The sequence below is a fragment of the Anopheles aquasalis genome, chromosome 2, assembly GCF_943734665.1.
Source record: "Anopheles aquasalis chromosome 2, idAnoAquaMG_Q_19, whole genome shotgun sequence".
Taxonomy (NCBI): Eukaryota; Metazoa; Arthropoda; class Insecta; order Diptera; family Culicidae; genus Anopheles; species Anopheles aquasalis.
The window spans coordinates 71,918,726-71,939,658 of NC_064877.1; the positions used below are offsets into that span (position 1 = coordinate 71,918,726).

General features: G+C 50.6%; 1 protein-coding gene across 3 annotated transcripts in view; it reads left to right on the top strand.

Annotated features, from left to right (window-relative positions):
* The window catches only part of LOC126581427 (protein vestigial), a 47,044-nt gene that overhangs the window by 1,124 nt on the left and 24,987 nt on the right, over positions 1 to 20,933 (top strand). For all 3 annotated transcript variants that reach the window (XM_050245078.1, XM_050245080.1, XM_050245079.1), the window contains exons 2-4: positions 2,598 to 3,983; positions 16,125 to 16,467; positions 18,586 to 18,963. In XM_050245078.1, the coding sequence (XP_050101035.1) occupies positions 3,888 to 3,983; positions 16,125 to 16,467; positions 18,586 to 18,963 (817 nt within the window). In that variant the 5' untranslated portion in view covers positions 2,598 to 3,887. The remainder of the gene's footprint in view (positions 1 to 2,597; positions 3,984 to 16,124; positions 16,468 to 18,585; positions 18,964 to 20,933) is intronic.

The following is a 20,933-nucleotide window of genomic DNA, read 5'->3' on the forward strand; positions in this document are numbered from 1 at the left end:
TTCCAACGAACCGTTTCATCGGGCAAGGATATTGGAGCAAAGCAGGCGATGCAATGGTGTTGCATCGCAAACGTTCATTATCGTCGTGTGCGCACGAGTTATGGCCGACTATTATACGGCACTCTTAATAGCTCTCCTTACGACTCGCCAGGTTACGCTGAGTTATTGCTCCAAGGAGGCGGCCGCCATCACCACCGCCACAGGGCCACCCAAGCCACCGTTCTGCACGGATTCATCGACGAAAGCACGATGGTGGTGCAGGTGCCACACTCCAAGGTGGCTTGCTCAGTGCAATTCAAAGAACTCGAAAAGGATGGCCAAGTTTGCAAAAAAACTATTCCACTCCTGAGCCCTTTGTGGTGGCCAAACCGGTGCGTTTGTGTCCATTGTTTCGTACTCACGTGGATGCACGCACTTGAAATCGATCGCCGCTTGACGCATGCCATTTGCAACGAGCCTCTCAGGTGGGCTCTGCATGTTCCGTCCATTGCGTGATAATCACCAACAACGCCTATGATGGTGCTGTACATGCTAATGAGCGATAGTTTGCATACCTCGCGATGCATGGGGTATTCATCATGCCATCATCATTGCTCTGTCAATATAATGATAGTGGTCGTGGAGGGGATCATCATTTTCCCATCTCATTGGAGTGCGCCCGTTTGTCTTTCACACTTAACGCTTCACAGTAACAGGAAAAAAACGGCAAAGAAAATGCCTTTTCCAATCCACTCGACTATCGTGCGAGTATCGGGAAAACTGTCGACAATCCGCAGCACAGACAGTGCTCCATTACTCACGGCGTGCCCATGTATTTGTGGCGGAAAATCTCATAAAACTTCCGATGTCTTTATGGCCTTTCCAGTGTCGTAAAAATGGCGAAACATCGCAGAATGCTCACGGGGTGCTTTTTTCGGTGGGTTCGGATTGATTCCTTTTCCTGCTCGAACAAAGCCATTTCCTTTTGTTGAATTTCCCCTCACCGGGGGTCTGGGCAACATAATAGAAAGGTTAAGGAGGCCTGAAAGAAGAAGAAGAAGAAGGTCACCATTATGCGCCGGATGCGGGCGGGAAAAGTTTAGTTTAGTGCGATGGGAAATTGCCGCTCGCGTGTGCTCCCTTTTCCCGAGGACAATGGCGGTTTTTGCGGGCAACCTTCGACCCCCGGGGTGGCAAGAGGGCATGATGGGCCCTAGCTGCGCGTCGCGACCAGTCTTGCATACTAATTACACTCTTTTATGTGCCTCGCCTACTGGCACTCCACGTCCCGAGCGTCTTTGCGCTTGTCCTTTCATTGTGTGTTGCCATGGAAATGAAACGCAATCAAAGTGAGAAGAGAGATTGAGGGTCGCCCCGTTTGGAGTAAATCGCGTTGGAACCCCCCCGGGGTGGTAAATCTAAGCCGCACCGAGTAATTATGGTTTTCGCATCCTTCCGCTTCCTTTAAGAGATGCTGTTGTTTGCCGTGGTTTTGTGGAAGGAGTGGGTGGTCTGGTAGCGGTTTTTAATGTCTTGGAAGCGCGTAAAGGAAGAAGGGACGGTTTGGTTTTCTCAACAAATTAAGTAACTTCATTTGAGGAATTCTGTAGGCAACCTGCACTTCGAGTGCAAATGTAATCTATACTACGAGTGCAAGTAATACTTTTGCTCACTAATTAAACATCTTCTAGTGTGTATGGCGCTGCATTAATTAACAAAAGCTTCCATAAATCAAGCAACTAATCACCTTCTTTCGATTGAAAGACGCATCGCTCACCACCAAACACACTCGCTCTTCTAAGTCCTTAGGCGCGTAACCAATTTAAATTATTGCTCAAATAAATTTCTCATCACAAGCGTGATCGTATTGCGCTTCTGCACATCCATTTGGATCGCCGGTTGAGTTGTGCTTTCTTTCTGTGCAGCGCAGCGCAGAGTGCAATAAATAAAGGTACGATTTCTCACCTTTCAACAACACTCGTACCGGACCCCGGTCCTCCATCTCCTCCTTCTCGGACCACAGTCGATCCCGATGAGTGATGTGCGTCACTTCGCTCCGTCCGGCTATATAGCGCTCGTGGTCTCGTGTGGTGTCGCACGTTTTTTGCCGTTGCCACCGTGGCGCGGAACCGCCGGGTGAATGTCGCGCCGGCTTTTAAAATATGCTACCGAGCGCGAGGCGAAAAGGCCGTCGGTAAACGTGCGCCGATCGCAGGTGCTTTATGTTGTGCAGCAGCAGCAGCAACAGCAGCAGCATGGTCGCGAATGGTGGAGTGCATAAATTTGCAACCATTTTGTCACCAAGACTGGCTGCCGTTTGATGCAAACGCGTGCGTTCGTGCGTCTGTTTGTTTGTTTGTTTTTTCTGCGTAGCCTTCGTAGCCGTTCCGTGGTATCGTGGCCGAGCATAAATAGAAAACGAGTGCGAGTGTGTCTTCTATGGGGGAAAGCTAATCGTTTTTTTATCGATTACCCCGTTTCGTACGGTTCGCTGCCGCCAGGCCAGCCAGTCAGGGAGAGCGCTGGTGAATAGAGATGATTTACCTTCTCTTAATTCAAGCTCCGCACAAACATACTCACGTTGCTTCTTCTTTTTCTTGTCTCCTACTTTCTTTCAGCGGACTCAAGACGGACTGCACCGACGGCAGCTGATAGCAGCAGCAGCAGAAGCTGAACAGTTGATCAGAAGAAGACGAGACGATCGATCGTCAACGGTTACGGCTCGTAGTCAGAGACTGGTTCATGCTGGTATCAGTCGAGAGGCTGTGCTATCCGCGAGTATTGTGTTTTGGTGTCTCCTGTGCCCGTAGTTCCTGAAGAACAAAGCCCCCAAAAAAACCTCACCATCAAATGCAACGAGTGTTGTCGTGGAAAGGTGTGTCCGTGTCGTGAAAAACGCAGTGAGAGCTCAATAGCGTGGAATCGAAATCTGTTATCCATCCACCAGTGTCCGATTGTGTGGCCTGCAACTGTGACGTTCGATTGTTGGTTTCTAAACACTGCACTTGCTTGCTCTCTCTCGCTACGCTGTGAAAACCTTGCCCTATTGAGTGGCAGCCCCTTGGCAGTAGCCCCTCAGCAAACACCTCAACTCGCGGCCAGTGACAGCTATACGTCCCGTCCAGTCTTGGTCCCAAGCCTTGGCCCGCCGGTGAATCTATTGATTGTTAATACGGTTTGCTGGAGCTGGAAAGAAGCAGCAGCAGCAGAACGACACGAAAGAAGCAAAAGAAGGAAGGGAGGGAGAAATAAAAAAAAAACTCCACACCGTAGTGGCCTCCCGGATTAATTAGTGCCGCGTACTTGTGCAATCGATGTGCAGAACGACCGACACGGTGGCGGCATCGTCACGATGACGATGTTGTTGATGTTGCAGATGCTGGTGGTGGTGCTTGAGGTGGTGCAACAAAACCTCGTTGCAGTTCGACCGATGATGCAATCGAACTGGTAGCCAGCCCCGTGCCGCCGGTCCTTCTCAAAGGCAGTGAAAAGTCTCAAGATTCGTGGCTCAAGTGACTCCAAGTGACTTGAAAGTGTAGAGAACCGGCCAGCGACGACGCCGGTGCTGATTGTGCTACTCGCAGGATTCTTAGCAGTTTGTTGTGTGTTACGGGGTGAATTCGTGCGTTGTGTGGTCTCTGGTGGCCAACGTCAAGCGGTTGTGCTTTGATAGTTGCACCGGGGTAGATCTGTGCCGATTCGATTGTATCTTCCATTCAACATTCATCTCAAGCAGCGTCAAGCTAAGATAGCGTGAGTGGTGTGCGGTAGTGGTTCGAGGGTCCAACGTTCCCAAGGTTTAGAGCCAAGGGTGTACCAGTGGTGGTGTACCCAGTGGCAGTGTTGACTGGCAGTGTGCTCGCAAAAGTGGGTGGTTTTCGGTGCGTATCGAGCGTTTCCAGAGCGCAATGGCAGTGTCCTGCCCGGAAGTTATGTACGGTGCATACTATCCTTATTTGTACGGCCGTGCCGGACCAAGTCGCCCATTTTATCAGTATGAAAGGGTAAGTTACCGCGATTCGTTCATTCATTCGGGGGTTTCAGGGTGTTTCATGGAACGCTTTTCAACTTAGAATCTTGAAAAATACGCATACAACACTTCATATCAGGTATGCAGAGTACAAGCAGAGTTTATAGTAAAGGAAACTAAGCGTAAAGGACATTTAGACACACTGAATGAAACATTGGGGGCAAGTTTTCCAATCGATACCGAACATGGAGGAAGCTTTGGCAAAGACTACAATTAATCAACAACAGCAAACGAACCCGCTGTGTCCCAACACTCCAAAAGTGAGGCAGAATGACAAAGAGAATGAATAATTGCATCATTAACTATAACGAGTTTTTAAACGTGGTACAACGCCGAGGCTCTCGTTTAGATTAGAAACTAATTAATCAACTAGCAACCATTTAAAGAAGATACTAATTTTATCAACTTCACATTTCCGCGCTCGCTGGCCGCTCAAACCACCTCACCATCTCTCTGTCTCTCCCTCTGAGGGGAACAGGTTGTCTAAAACAAAAGTGTGTTCGCCGCAAGTTTTCTCGTACGCATCCAGCCAGTGGCGGTGCGAGGTGTGTTTCGGCTTTAAAACCCTCGTGAAGGGTAACGAAGGAGGAGCTGGAAGATGCGAGGTATTCAGGTTCCCGAACCAGTTCATACACTTGCCCATACCACGTTCGCTGGTCGATCCACACACGCGTGGCGCACACCGAGAATGGACGAGCGAGATATGGTGATGCTGGCGCACACGGAGAGGACCAGAGAGTGGAGCCCGTAAAGATGCTACCGGAGCGATTAGTCTACAACAAAGTTGTGAACACGTTTGGCTAGAGCCATGCCATGCCTGGCGTGGTGGAGGGCGTTCGTTGGGCGTTCCACGAACTCGGAAGCTGCGCTCCTCGCTGGCAAATGGAGTCTAGCGAAACGATGAAACGATGCTTGATCGGAGTTTATTGACGCAGAAAAGGCAAACATGGGCTGCACTCCCCAAAGGCACTTGGAAGTATCATTTTTCCTTTTCGCGACATTAAAATCGATCATAAATTATGCTCATTATCACAATAATCTACCTCGGTAGCGGTCGTGGTCGTCTACTGCTAACGTGGCCTCCAGCATAACAGCGAACGCGGCAATCCGTCAAGTTCCCCACTCCCCAGGGGACGAAACGAGCGCCGTGGAGGTCCGCTGTCATCTGGTTGAAAGTTTTTGTGCCACCAAGTCTGGCCTCAGGTGACAACACACTTATCGGTGAACGTGACTTGGGACCCCAGGAGGGGCAAGGGAAAGGGTGCATATGTAGTGCGGCCGTCGGTTGTGGTTTTCTTGTTGCCGATCGATACGCTAAGCCCGTTCATAACCTGCGCTCGTGGTGCATGTGGTTTGGTGTCACCGACAGCGGCCGATATGAAGGTGCGCGCCTTGCCGACGATGTCACATTGGTGGCAAAGTCTCATAAACTATGCTTCCGGTTGTACGCGCGGCTGACAGCCTGGGAGGTCTAGTAAACTGGGCCCCCTGGGGAGGTGATGATGTCACTCGTGGTTGAGTGTTTTATGACATTTTGCAGCACACATCGGTGGTAGTGCTTTGCTATGGTGTATGGCAGAATGTTTCTCAGTAAAGAAACGGATGTGAATGTGGAATTTTCTTTCAATTATGCAATCTCTATATGATGCTCATGTACTTAATTTATCATCCAACATTTAATACACACTTTTCACTGAATTTTGCTGTGCTAGTATTGTTATAAAACAATAGACCAAATTTATTGAATTAATCATAGCAACACGAAGCAACAGAATTCTCGAGCGCACTACGCCGAGCGAACTAAGCGCAACACGCCACGCCAAGGATTCCTTTTTTTTCAAGAATATTCTCCAAAACCTGGCCTAATGTTGTTGAAAAGTTGATCTTTAATATGATAATTTCGAAAGCAAATTATGGGAATAGTTTCATCAAAACAAAATCGCAAAAATCTCTCTTTTGTTGATCAAAAATAAACTAAATCTCCCCTCGAAAGCCACCAATAACTGCATCGGATGCAGTCATACTGTGCCCGGAAAGTACTGCATCCCATATATCCTGCTCCGTGGTGACCACTTGTTGCTGTACGTCGGCAAAGCGCGACGCGACGAGCACATGATGAATTGAAATGCACAGAAAACGAAAAGGAAAAAAAACCCGCATAGAACCTCTTCGTAGGTGCCCTGCTAGTGTCCTTGTCGCCACCAGCTGCACATGGTGACACATTGAGGGCGCACACGAACGGTTGGATTCACTGATTTGAGCCACTTCAACTGGTCCTCTGTGCGTGGCTGACGGCAGTGGTGGGGGTGATGGTGATATGATACTGTGCTCACTGTGCGGTGCATTTCGAAGTGCAGCAGCAATGCAGTGCAGCCAGTTTTGTGCATTTCTTTCTTTTTAAATGATCCATGCAACATTATGGAACGCCGCAACAACGCCTGTCGGCTGTCTGTAGGGATGCAACCGATACTCGGCTGGGCTGAAGCGCAGAGAAACAAAAAGAGGGGGAGTGAAATGAAATATTTTTATTGCAAATCAACCGCAAAACTGCGCTGCACGGGGTGCGCGCTCAAACGGTGCGGAAACAATTTCACAAATGTTGTTTTCCTTAACTGACTTGCCCGCTCGGTGTCGGTGTGCGGCGCGTGGTTGCGGCTCAGTGACGCTGCTGGACGCGCTTTGATTTATGGCATAATCGTGGGACGTGCGGTTCGCGGTTCCTGGCCGTTGGGCGTATGTTCGTATCGCCCCTTCGCTAGCCTCGTGGTGACACGATCGAACCGTACGTCAAATATTGTGCTTTGGGGTCAAATATTGTGCTTTCCATCCATTTTTAACCTCGGCGGTGGCGTGAGCGGTTGGGCGTCTCCATCGTGATGAGAGCTTCACCACCAATTCGAAAGCATAATGAGCTGGCCATCATTGTTTCAATAAATAATTACATAAATAATGCTGTGCGATATTTGGAGGGGATGCAATTGATTACAATCACGCCCGTAGCGTAGCATCGGATTACTCGTGGTGGCCGAGGGCTTGCAACCGTCGATTGATGGCTTTTGAAGTGTGGAGGCCCTTCAAAAGACCCGAGGACCAATCAAGGGGTCTCTGTGAGCCATGGACGAGATTAATTGAATCCCATCATCCAACCGGATGCAGTATCCATCAAGCGTAAATGAGTGTCGACTCTCCAGCATGGAGTATCCTCAGCCCCACCCCGGGCCTGGATGGGCAATTATGTTTTTAATTTATCAAATTTACTGCCTCATTCGGTCATTCGCATAATTTCTCCTCCGGTCGGTGCCAATTGGTGTTGCGGAAATGAACCCTGCGCCCCTGAACTGAGGCCAGGTATTTCTCTGTTCGTGGGTGGGTTGTGCGCTCGCCTGATGGATGCACTAATTTCCTCTATTTATTATGTAACCTGCTGCTCCCCCGGGGGTGGGAGAAAATCAGGAAAAATCAGTTTCTAACTAACGACCAGCCCTGTGCGTGTTCAGTGGTCCTTTACGGGGAAGGGGGCAGTTTACTCCCAAACCACGTAATTGATTGGTCGTCCGTTGGAGGAATCGTTGAACAAAAAAACGGGAAAAATATTAAATCACCGAAAGTAACGCGTCGGACGAGCGGTGCCCTTCATTTCGGTCCTAACAACCTTTGTGATTTTTGGAGCGCGAGCGTTCGATCCCAGGAGTCCTGGGCGAAGTGCTGGCTGCTAGGTTACTCACCAGACTTCACACGCCTCCACGATCGAGCCCCCTAGAAACCACCGCGCAGGCCAGAAAGCAATGGTCGTGATGGAAGAAGCGACCGTGGAGCTCGCACTCTGTATGCTCCATGCTCCCCTTGGGCTGAGTTTGTATTAATATTTAATGAGAAAATTAATTATTAATTTCACCAAGAACACGCCAGCCAGCTAGCCAGCCAGCCAGGAGGCAAGGCCAATTGGATCGGAGGCCATTTTCCTTGGTACCAGCAGCAGCTAGACTTCCACGACGACCTCCTTCCCCTTTCTACTGTTCAGGAGGGAGTTCTACACCATCGCCACCGTCAACGGTGGAAACCATTTTGATGTAAGACATCGGCATCGAGATGCCCCTTGGCCGGGTCCGTAATTGCCTTTCCGCCCGGTGGCGGGGAATTAATTATGCTCTAATTACGGGTGGTTCCGTCGGCGATCGTGGCGATGGTGGCGGTAGCATGGTTTGTACCAAGGCCCGCACCGCATCGACGGCCATCTTGTTTGCCCGGACGGCACTGAACAATCTTTTTCGCCGTGCGTGCCGGTACCGCGGTGACCATTGTTTGCTAATTTGTCCACCTCACCGATCCCCTGGCCCTGGCCATCGCTGTTTCTGCGATTCTGCACCCGGAATGCGATTAACGGTTGAAGCAGCCGGTGGTCCCGGGGGTCCCGATGGCCGGCAACCGGCGTCTGGTTCTGCTATCGCCTTGCTATCGGTATCGGGAAGTTCCTCCAGGTGGCAAATTGCAGCATGATAACACACTGTGTGCGCGCCGCCTTGGAGTGCACACAACAGATGAGAGTGCAAGGAATGTTGATGAACCACCATCAACTGAAGCCGCAACGCAGTCTATCTCCCTTGTTCTGGCCACACAAACGCATACACGGGCAGAGAGTCGGCAAAAGACAGACAGCGGAACGCGCACATCCGTGGACACAGTAACAACGGGGTTCCGGGGGTTCCCGTGGTTCTCCCAGAGAAAAAAAACCTCCTTTTACAACCATTAACATTTAACAACGTGTTTAAAAAACGATCAAATTATTCATTCACCATCATCGCCGGCCATCATCACCATCATCAGCGGAGCAAAAAAAAAAAATACAGTACCCCTCCCGTGTGCTTCCAGTTCCGGTAACAGTTGGTAAGGGGCCGCAAGGTGTGCTATTACTACACCAGTTCCTGCGATGCACACGCGTAACGGTTACATAGTGGCGCGAGTTCTATGCGAGGTATGCGAGCCAGGGCGTTCCTGCTGTCTGTTGTTCGTCTGGCCGGTATTTCGGAGACGCTTGGCTTGGCCGGAGGAACAATTGTTCGGTGGAACGAAAGGAGAGTAGCTTAGAGTGAGCGAATGGAGAGTTCGCTACCAGAAGCTTCTCACATGTCAGGTTCGCATGTTTAAGGTAACGCCAGGCGCGTCGAGTGACTTGGGAAGTTGAAGGAATTCTTCCATAAACTGACCAGAAGCTTGAGAAACTGGAAAGCTACAAGATGGTGTGTCGTGTAACGTGCAATTCTAACGGAGAATCCTTAACCTAAAGGTACTTAGATGACTCACTAGTGCTCCAGCTAATGCAGGAAACCGAAAAAAAACCAAAAGATTTGTAGCGTTCTGTTCCGTGATGAGAAATTTTGAAGCTCCACGCTCACTGTTCCGCCAGTGCCTCCAGCTCAAGCGACATCTTCCGGAACAACCGCTGCCGCATCAGCTGCTGATGGTGCACCCAACGCTCCAACCGTAGCATCACGATCGGAATCAGCATCTTGTAGTGGAAGCGAGCAATCTCCGGACCATCACGTCGTTCCACCTCGGTCACGACATCGTAATCCGGCTCGTAACCGATCGTCCGGAGGAAGTGATCGAACTGGACCGAGCAGTAGTTTTGGTAGATCATGTTGATCTCAAAGTTGCGCCGCTCTTCGGCCGTCATCGTTGCTTGCTCACCGAACGCCAGACGGAAGATTTCCTCGAGTCGGGATGGTTTCGGTGGTTGTGGTTCTACAAACGGCTTTTCTTTCCGGTGAATCCGAGAGCGCTTAGGACGTTGTTTGCCACTCGATTTCTGGTGTGGTGGTGCCAGTCCGCGCTGCAACTGTACCGCCAGTTGGCCGATGCGATGCTCTTCGTCTGCCGCACGTACCGCTTGTCGCAGCTCCAGGCGACGACGGAATCGAACCTGGCGCTCGATGGAACGCACTCGTTTGGCCGGCAATCGATCGAAATCTGCCAACAGCTGCAGGACGAGTTCGAAGATGAACGAGAAGCAGGTGCCAGCGTCTAGCTTGACCGAACGTCGTCCACTTTGTTCCCGTTGTTCCGGTGGCAGTAGTTTCGTGTAGGCCAACGTCACCAGAGACACAATTTGTCGGTGCCGTTCATGGAGTACCGTGCTGTGCAGTGGTCCATCAACGAGCCGTTGGAAGAGTTGCGTCAGTTCGGTCGTACGCTGGAGCTGGAAGTGACGCCGTTCGACCGTATCCTGGATGAAACGGCGAATATCCTGGATACGCTGATCGAACGAACGTCGTACAGCAGCCGACTCAATTTCTGCGTTCGTTTTTACCCAGTTCATCAGATCGAGCCGCGACAGGAGCGTCATCGAGTTGGTGTTCAGCTCGGCCACGCCAGCCAGCAGTTCGGCGCTGGTACGATAAACCGCGTGGAGCGGACGATCGGCCTCGTGCGCCAGGTACTGCTCCTCGTAGAATCGCTTCACCGCCCAGATATCGTTACCCAGGTAGATATCCCGGATGTTCGCAGTATCGCGACACGCAATGGACACGGGAATAGCCTCAAGCTGGCCGGTCGCCCGCTCCTGATGGATCCAATCGTACCGTTCACGCCACTCCTTCGGCATGATGAGGTACAGAAAGTTCTGCAACTTCAACCGACGCACCCAAACACTCTCCAGCTGAACGACACGGTTCCAGAGGGTGGTCATACGGGTCTGGCGCTCCCGAAGTCGTTGCTCCAGCGCCGCCGAACGCTCGAAGTACGGTTTCATCGTATCGAGCACTCGCATCGTCGCACTAAAACGCTCCTGACGGATGATGCCGATCGCTTCCTGAAGTTCACCACACCGCACAGCCAGCTGCCGGTAACACTCGTCCTCCTGGTGGCACTTGCCCCGTTGCCCTAACAGATACTCACGCCGGTACAGCGTATCGAACTGACGGCGACCGGATTCGCGCAACCGACGAATCGCATCGTGACGCAAAAAACGCCGAATCCGTGGCCGGTACGTCAGCTCCTGGCAGTAGTAGCCGTCAAGCTCCGTCGCCAACTGGGACCGATATTTCGATGGTTGCTTTCCACCGGCTCCGAGTAGTTCGGCATCGTACGGTAGCTCTTCGACGTGCAGCCGGCTTCGGATGTCCTGGCGTGCCCGGGACCGTGCCGTGTGGAAACGGTTTTTGCTCACATTCCGCTGCTGCTGCTGGTGCACCGTGTACGAATTGGCATAATCATCGTGCAGCGGTGAACTTCGGGAACCGGCAGACTCACTGACACGGACCATCGTTGCTTGTTGTGAGCCGCGCTGGTCGCGCTTTATGCGAGTTCTGGGGCGAAAACATTCCAACGGAAATTTGCGTCCATTCAGCACGATGAAGCTGCCGCTTCCGGCGTCACTTGGATAGCTGGCGAGCGTTGGCACGTCCACTGACGACGGGGATGCTGGTGTGTGCCGGAGGTCAGGTTCGGAGGCAGCCCGTTGCAGCCAATCATGCTCGAGATGCCGAAAGAAGCTCGCCTGCAGGATGTCCTGGTAAGCGGTGCGCAGATGCTTCACACGCTCCTCGAACGATGCGTTGCCCGATGGTTCCGATTCGTTCGAGCGCGAGATGGATGTTTCGCTGGAGGACATGCTGGCTAATGGTACTGGCCTGGCTGGCCGTAACCTTGCGTTCAACACAATCTCGAAACAGCGTTCTGCCTGTCAGCTCCCCGTGACTGCCAACGACTGCTTCGATTAATGAGTTGTTTAGAGCGAGCGAACGGAGCTCGATGGTGGAGTGCGCGCACTCGGTAAAAAGCTTCAAACCAAGTTCATCGAGACAAGTAAGCTGTGAACCTTCTCTGTCTCGCAGCATACCGCGAGAATTTGCCACCGAACAACGGCACGGATCTGGCCGGAAAAGGGTAGCGAACGCAAGTATTATTCAAAGCTCCCGGGCTACAATTATGTATTCGTCGCAACGCACCGCGAATCCGCGGGGAACGATAAATTAAACCATCTACGGAAGTGTCTGGTAATTTCATCCTTTCGAGCCTGACCGTCCGGCCATCACAAAACACTTGCAATCATAGCACGCATAGCTCTCGCATTCGCATCATTCGACGCGCGGGCTCAAACCTCGCCACCACGAGCAACATGGCAAGCTCTTCGTGTCTCTCCTCCTAGTTCTCGGGCCTCGGCCCTGTGTTTAGTCCTGCGACCGACCCACGGCCTGGTGTGCTTAATTAATTAATCAAAATTCTTGCTACAGTGGCCTCTCTCTCTCTCTCTCAGTTGGGTGGCTGTCAAGCAGCATCCTCGCCGCATCGCCGTGCCGTGGCAGCAGTTAACTTTTAAAATATCTATTCCTTCGTTTTTATGATCGCCCGGACCACCGTCTGACCATTGGTGGACCCGTGGTATGCGTATGATGATGGAGTGACGTATGGGACACCAGTCACCGTCACCGTCGCCATCGAGGGAACTTAGAATTCCACGCACCACGCGAACGATCGCCGCCATGGCAGCGGGCAATGATCGTGAGCTGGTATCATGATACATGGCCCTTCGAGGGGTCCCCCACCAGCTACAGAGTGGTAGCGAAAGGAAGGTGGCCGGCTGGCTGGCAGGCTGGCAAGCTGGCCTCTCTTTTTCATTTGATCGATTCATCAATTCAAGGATTGGCACCTGCGTTTTATCATTATGGTGTGTGGTGGGCCGGGTGCGTACGTGCGTGCGATACGCACCCAGTTCCTTATTCAGAATTGCAGATCACCACCACCCAGCACCACCCGTCACCATCCGCCACCATGTCTGATCATGTACCTGGGGAGGGCGAATAGGAGCCGACAGCCAGCCGGACGGGTGATGCTCGGTGTGATGAGTGTCAATATCGCGTTGAGCGGCCGTGCCAGACAGCTGCTGTAGTTGCTACCGTGGCCGGGGCTGCCACTGCTGCTGCATCATCGGGCTAGACATCGATGACAGCGAGAAGGTTCCGCGGTCTCCTTGGGTGACCGTACATTCCTAGAGAACTAGCACTTCCGAGTGTTCCTTTTGTTTGTTTCAACTTTTTCAAGAAGTGCAGTGCAGAGAAATTTAATTTTTAACAAGTGCATAAGATGAATAAAAGACTGAAGCGTAAGCAGCTCGAGATCTTTATATAAATTCAATTGAAGCGTTCTAGCGCTTATCTCGCAGTTATCTGATGTAGCTCACCATGATCTCTAGAATAACTTAATGTATTAAAAATTGACCAATACCTCGTACTAATGAAATATCCAGCGAACCAACAGAATAACAAATTCATTGTTTCTCTCTGATCTGCCACATCCACAATCGTACCGCTCCAAACGGTAATCAGTCCATCATTCTGGCCATCCCGTTACGACGCGTACTGAGCGAGTGCTGTTGCTCCGTCCGCCCGTGGTACCGACGTGGTGCGAATTATATTAATTTAATAAGAAAGATATTGATAATTTGTTCGTGGGCCACCGACGAATCGAGTTTTTATGCTTGTTGCTGCTGCTGCTGCTGCTGCTTGGCCGCCCAATGATCCCGTGGTACAATCGGACGCTTCATGTCCGTTCGCCGGGGTTATGGGAGACGGGGGTGATCCATCCATTCTTGGCAGTGACTGTGGTACACCCAGGTACCAGGTGCACCGTGTACCGTGCACACGGTCACTTCCATTCCGGGCTTATATTGGTCCCCAGTTGGTACAGTTGGTCCCAATGTATGGTCGCACTATGGCCGTGGTCTCTTCCACCGTGGCTCCGGTGTCTTGAGCGGCATAAGAAAACCGGTCCCGTGCTTCTACATCCTGGACACAATCGTTTACTGTGTCTGTGCCGGTTTCCGTTGCCCATTCGTTGCCCATTCGATGTGAGACTTCTGTAACTGATCAGTCAATCAAAATCGTTCCAAAGGGGAAACTGTTCCTGTTGCAGGGACTGCGTTTGTATCGTAGTAGCCCTCAATGCTTATCACTTAATCCATGCCACCAAACGTCTCTCAATCGCAATAGGCCATCCCTTCAATCCATTGGCACCTTCGCATCTGATCCGCTTAGTAAGGATTTCATGAATCAGCTGTAGCAGCCGCTGCCACGGTATTGTTAAGGCGGCCAATCATTCAGCGATCGCGATCGGTTCACGCTTTTTGTGGTTTCGACTGATCTCACTGTTGACCAACGCGCACGACTGCACATGGCCATAGCAAGGGCCATGCAAGCAGCGAAGAGAATGATAATCAATTCAGTCAACCTGCGCTCAGTGTCCACCGCGGGCCCAAGGTGACCAGTTTTTGCGATCGGGCTGGTCGGTTTGCAGTAGCGGAGATGCACCGTCGCGACCGTGTGCCCATTGGTCGGCCGTTGCGTCCGATTGTCATCGTTTAATCAAGATAATTGACTAATTGACTGGGTTATCGCAGGAAGGGATCGCGAATCTAATTGCCTCGGGCCATCGTTGACCGACTTTAACCTGAGGCGCCCCCAGCATCCTGGGTGCTCCCGAGGGATCCCCAAGGCGAATCGTGACCGTATGAATGGTGATGACGTAGACGTGGTGGAGAGTGGAGTGGTGGCTGCAAAAAAACATTGTCGCCGATGCACCGATATGGCTCTCGATGGGTGAAAGGAGCAATAGGCGACGACAACCACTGCAGAGGGAACCTTTAAGTGATCCGGCTTGAGAACGAATTAACATTCAACCTGCTTTCTATTGGGTCTCTCGCGTCCTGTTTATGTCTGTTTGTTCATGTACCGCATTAATTGCGCCAGAAGATCATGATGCATTGGGGGGTCCATCCAAAGGATCATTTGTATGCCAGCTGCATGGGCGCTTATGAATTATGCTGCCTTCTTTGATGCGTTTGATGTCACAGTCATGTCCGGCATGTAATTGCAACATAATAGCACAGCAAACCGAAGCACCACGGATCGAAAGGATAGAATGTGTTTGTTTGTGAAAGCTTTGCTGAAATCGTGCACCATTCTCTATCCATGAAGGTTCAACAAAACATCAATCCATGACGAATAATTCAATTGAACTGTGTTTGATCAACGATCGAGTACCCTGCAGAGGGCAGGAGGGATAGAAAATCGTTGTTACTCTCTAGCTTCCCGTAGCGATCCTGTGTAATTGAATGATAATCCATCATTTTGTAGCCAACTTTTGAAGGTTATGGATCCCGCTGCGCACGGAATGCCCGTCGGTGATCAACCTGAACGATCGTGATCATTAGACTTGGCTCGGTTCGGTGCACGATCATCCAGTATTGGTGCGTTGTTCCAAATGATTAATATGTTTCTGCGGATACCCATGATGGTAGGCGGTGTAAGAGGAGCACAGAAGTTTAATATTTGAAACCGGTAGCCTCGCTGGCCGCAGAATGTAACACTCTGGAGCTGGACCACATCCTGCCAGTCTCACCACACCCAACCGGCAATGGTGTTGCACGGGAATGTGATTCACGCGATGGTTGGCATGATATTCGGAGCAAAAACCAAAAAAAAAACAGAAATGCCCAACCGTCTGGTACGTTGGACACAGCACCCGGATAATTCCAGCATAATTCCTCCTCACCACGGGGAGGCCAGCCCCAGTCGGCCGCCATCATCAGTCGGTGCCCGCAGTATCCGCAGTCGCGCAGTGTTTTCTTTCACTTTTTCCCGATCCCGATATCGACACCGGTCGATGATACCTCCGAGTTGGCGCTCGATGGCGCTCGTGGAATGCGGTTATAGGTGGCAAACGTAGTGTGTAAGTTTTGCGCATTCGGTGTCTCATAACCTCTTCCGCGTCGTTGTGGCATCGCCTTCGATTTCATTTTCGTCGGACACACAACCACATTCGTGCGGTTACGGTGGTTAAGTGGTTCGTGGTTGTATCAGGATTCAATTCATGCTGCTTTTGATGGGATTATGTTGTCAAACGGTGCACCATCAAGCATCAGTTTCGATTGTTAGTAGCAGGATAACCAGGTTAATGACAAGATAGCACGATAAAAAACAGAATAGTTCAGAAGTCACGTCTTAGAATGTCAAGACAATTGTCTCAATGGGACATATTGTCTCAAAAGGAACCTTCGAGAGCGTAAATGCATCATAAAACTCATGTTCACTGGTTCCCTCGTTTTGCTTTCTCGTTGCAGTTTAACCAGGATCTCTACTCATCGTCCGGAGTGCCGCTGGCCGCCTCATCCAGCACGTCGGCCGGCTCACACTCACCATGCAGTCCGCTGCTACCGCCGTCGCTACCGTCGAACATGGCAGCCGCCGCCCAGTCGTCGTCGACGCTCAGCTCCTCGGTGCTGAATGCGTCGGCGCTCAACGCATCGGCCCTCAACGCTTCCGCCCTCAACTCCTCGGTGCTCAACTCCTCGGCGACGATCGGTTCCGTCAACCAGACCGCCATACCGACCATCCCGCTAGGTGCGCTCCAGAGGCACATTACCAAAGAGGAAGACATCAGCACGGTCCGGAGTGACACGGAAGGTACGTGCGCGTGCGTGACTCAGCGCGACAACAGCCCGCCAGAGGGAGGACATGGCACTGGGTGCCTTATTTATTATTTATGATTCGATGATTGATAACAGTCGCTGGACAATTTATTTATTGGTTCGTTGTTTGTGGCGTTGTGCGTTAGATGTTGCTGCCGTTGTTGCAGGTGACGCTGCTGTTGCTTCTGAGCTACGTAGCCAACGGTGACAGTGCCCCCGAATAATCATAATTGTTATGATCGTGCTAGGTCAACCAGCAGGGATCAAAGATAAAATATGAACCCTCCTTTTTGGGGCCACATACGCCAGCGGCCAGCGAAAAACAATGAGACAAGGAAGACCCCCATTGTCAATTGCCGTTTTCGAAGGACGCGAAATGCGGCAGAATTGCAGCTGACTGTCCATCATCCACGCGGCTTCGAAGGCTAATAAATATTGGCACAGTTTCGCGATTCCCGTGGTGTGCGTGCCACATGGTGTGCCGTTTGTTGTTGCTGCTGCTATGCGTTCGATGCGCTTCGAACGAAGCTGAAAGTGAGATGAGCCTTGTGGCACTCGGAAGTCGCGGATCGAGACAAAAAAAAAAGAAGAACCGGTTCAACCGTTTCTCTTGTTTGTCATTTCTTGTGCGAGACGAGTGCAAGGAAACGGACGGAAAGCCGTTTCCCTTCCTCCCTACCCCTTTTGGCTGAACGATGATATCTCGAGCATTCGATTCGCTTCGATTCGCAAGGTGCACGCGTTGTAGCGGCTTCAATTGTTTATTTAGTTGCTCTCCTGCTGGTTTGGATCGTTTTTTTTTGGGGGGGGGGGGGGAATATCAAATTCGAATTATTGGACAGTTTTGATGGATTTGACAAGATCGCTTGACACCAACTGACCGCTCGACGGTGCTTGGTTTTTTGGTGATGGGGAGCAGCATTAGTTGCTTGTGTTTGCTGATGTTTCGCTTCGTTTCCTTTTTTTATGTGCTACAGTCAATGTGAATTCGTAATTTTAATCTCTAGCAATCGTGTTTTGCAATCGTTTTGAAGCATTTCACTTGTGATGAAATGCTACTCTTATCTCAATAAATTAACACAAGCAAAAAGCAGCTTAAATTTCGAAAATATTTGATCAAACTTTGAGTTCCATTTGAAATGTTATCCCTCACAAATAAATATCAAACGTCTAACTGTGCCCCTCAAAAGGATAAAGTGCATTAAGTACCAGCGACAGACTGGTGCCCAAAACCATTCCTCTGCAGAGCTGCATTGAGTTGCACGGATGCACCTGCACGCACTAGTTGTCGCGCATTGATTGGAAAAATCCAATTACAGCTACACCCATTGCGAGACTAAATTGTATGTAATATTAGGATCGGAGCGAACTAATTGAAATTTTATGGCACAAACTGCCCTTGTGCACTACTTGACTCGCTGCAGCACTAGTCCCTATTGACTAACTCTGAAGTGTCAAGCTCGATTACTCGATGCACGATGCACTCGCTGGACGGTCGGCCGGCCGGCGGAGGGACCACTGCTCGGCTCTAACTCTCATCGATTTCGGTAAAAACCATCGTTCCGTGTCGGCGGCGTGTCCGGGAGTGCTGTTGAAGTCACTCGACCATTTTTTTATCGCATGTATTCAGCCCCCAAAAAGGGTGTTCCGATACATTATTCATCCAATCAAACGCCAGTGCAGCGTGGAGCGTTGTTCGATTCCGTGCGCCTCCATTGCATTGCGATGATGGGCTGCAACTAATTTATGGTTCCCTCGCTTGATTCAAATCCCATCATCGGGGCCACCATGGGAAACCGCGCCAGTTGCACTCCTAGCTGGGGCTGCATTTTAATTAAACGCCTTCGCGTACGCATCGGCCAGCGACAAGCGACCCACTTGCTTGGACTAATTAATCGCAAACGATTCGGTAGCTATTACTTTAAGTGAACCAAGAGAGAGCGAAAGAGAGCGAACGAGCTGTCTTCGTCATGCCAGCATGTTAGCCAGCGTGTAGATTGTAGGTAATTAATGAAAGTCTAATTACAATCCTTGTCCTTCCCTTTCTCTCCCTCTCTCTCTTTCTCTCACCCTCCTTTCATGTTGCATCATCACCAACAACGCCAACCGGCAGGAACCATATCCGGTGCGCACAACGACAGCTCCTGCTCTTCCGGTCCCGATTCCCCGCACAACCTCAACCTACGGACGGATGCGGGTGGGTTGGCGGCGGTTGCGGCCGCTGCAGCCGCTGTGTCCGGTGGTGGAAGCGGTGAATCGTCCGGTGGTGGTGGTGGCGGCGGAGGTGGAGGTGGAGGCGGCAGTGGCGCAGTAGCTAGTGGCGGTGCCGGGAGTAGCAGCGGAATGGCGATGGCCGGCGGAAGTGGTACCGGTCGGGCCCAGTACCTATCGGCAACGTGCGTCGTCTTCACCAACTACTCCGGCGATGCGGCCAGCTCGGTCGATGAGCACTTCTCTAGGGCGTTAAATTTTAGCGATAAAAACAATAAAGGTAAGTCACATTGCACATTACTACAAACAAGGCTATACCCTATTGGATGAGCCTTTGGAATCGGAATGAATCCAACATAATTAGCTGTTAAAGAGGCGTTTACGAGCGTGTGGCCATAAAAGGGGATTATCGATGGTGCGATGGTTCGTTCGTCGATCGTCGAGTGAGCGTGCGGTTGACATAAATCACGGTCTCACAGCTCATAAAGGTTGAACTGAATTGCGCGCGGGTTTTCGGGGACAGTAGTTCCCGGAAAAACACCCCTTTTTGTTCCAGTTGTTCCGTTCAATCTTCGAAGGTGAGGGAGGAACGAAGAGCGCACGAAACTGAAGCTGCATTTTCCACATCGTCGAATGAAGCACGTCTTATGCTTATCTGAAACATTGTAACATCTGTTGGCGTACTGACGGACCACGCGTGCTCGTGGAGACGGTTCGAGATGGGTTTTTCACCGACCGACAGCGCCTTTGTTGTGTGTTTCTTATGTTGTCGCAGCATAGAGCGTGGTGGGTGTCGTGTCACCCGTTGACATGCGATCGCAACCACGGTAGCACAGCGTATGCGACGGTTCGGTTTCCCGGGAACCAATAATTGTTGTCTTTCGGTGTTATTGTTTAACCATAAACGTGATGTCGGTTGGGGCAAGGGCCTTGTGCCCTGTCGTGTCGTTAGCTGATGTGACATCTTTATAGATACTGGTTGTGGTTTTTATGGCGGCCACATAATTGAAAACCAACAATAATGCCCCTTTTAAGACGTGAAAGGTGAGGGGCCAATTTTTGGTGGTGATGGCCTTTGCTTATGAAGAATGGGCCCAGCATCTATGCTTGAATGCCTTAAAAGCTTCTTCATAATGCACGGGAACATGATCGTTAGCGTGATCGTTTGGTACATAAATTAGAAGCAGATGATAAATCTCTGATACTCTGGCTGCTCCTTTATGATGTTTCATGTTTGTTGCATAAATTTATTTTAATAAAAAAGTCATGCTACACATGGTCAATTCGGATGACTCAATGCTGTAACCTGTAGCAACCTCCACGGAGAGCAACCAGGAACTGAGCATCTGAGTCACACCAAAAGCAGAAGCACGGGAAATACCAACTAGCATCAACTTCCGGACGGGGTGCATTCATGCGGCGATTGCGACATCTGCATCTGGAAAATTTCAATCAAACCGAATCGCATTCCATTCCATCCAGCAAACGATTGCTCATCTCTCCCTCCACTGTGCAATGGTGCGCATTCAGTGGCCACTTGACCGATGCATTCCTTGGAATGTCCGCTGCACAGTCCGTTCGTCCCAATCCTTCTCAACACCTTCTTGACCAACGAGATTGGGGTTTACCCGGTTTTTTTTTTGTGTCCCGCTTTTTATGCCCCAAGAAACAATGGCTTTCGAAGACGAAGATCCGATTCTGAATTCAAAGCGTATCTCGAATCAATCGAAGGAAATCGATGACGAAGGAAAGCGGAACCTTTGTTTGTGGAAGAGAAGAAGCTTCGGCGGGAGAGCTTCTTCCATTTGATTACCGGACAGAGGAGACTGGCGTTCTTTCAATAGAATGTTTTGTGCTGGTTAGAAATGCTGCGAAATGGTCAAGCTGTGAGACTTCCACAGCTCCGGTACGTTATGAGTTGCTCGATTATTATCAATGATACTCCGCTCTACTCTGTACTAGCTTCTTGTTATTCTGTACCACGGCGATCATACCATTACAACAAGAATGTTTCACTGTTTACACCTTTCTTGCAACAAAACCTAAGCCTAAGGACCATTAATTTTACGGCTCCTGCTTCCTGCACAATCACTGTTCGCGCCTGCAAGTGAGTTTAAAACATTTAAAAGTTGTAAAACATCCCCTTCAACAAACAACAAAAAGAAAAGTGTGACCTGTGCTGCGTCAAGACCGCTCTCAAAACGACTCTATTAGCGGTAGCCCAAGAAGCTATCAGCGGCGATCTTAACA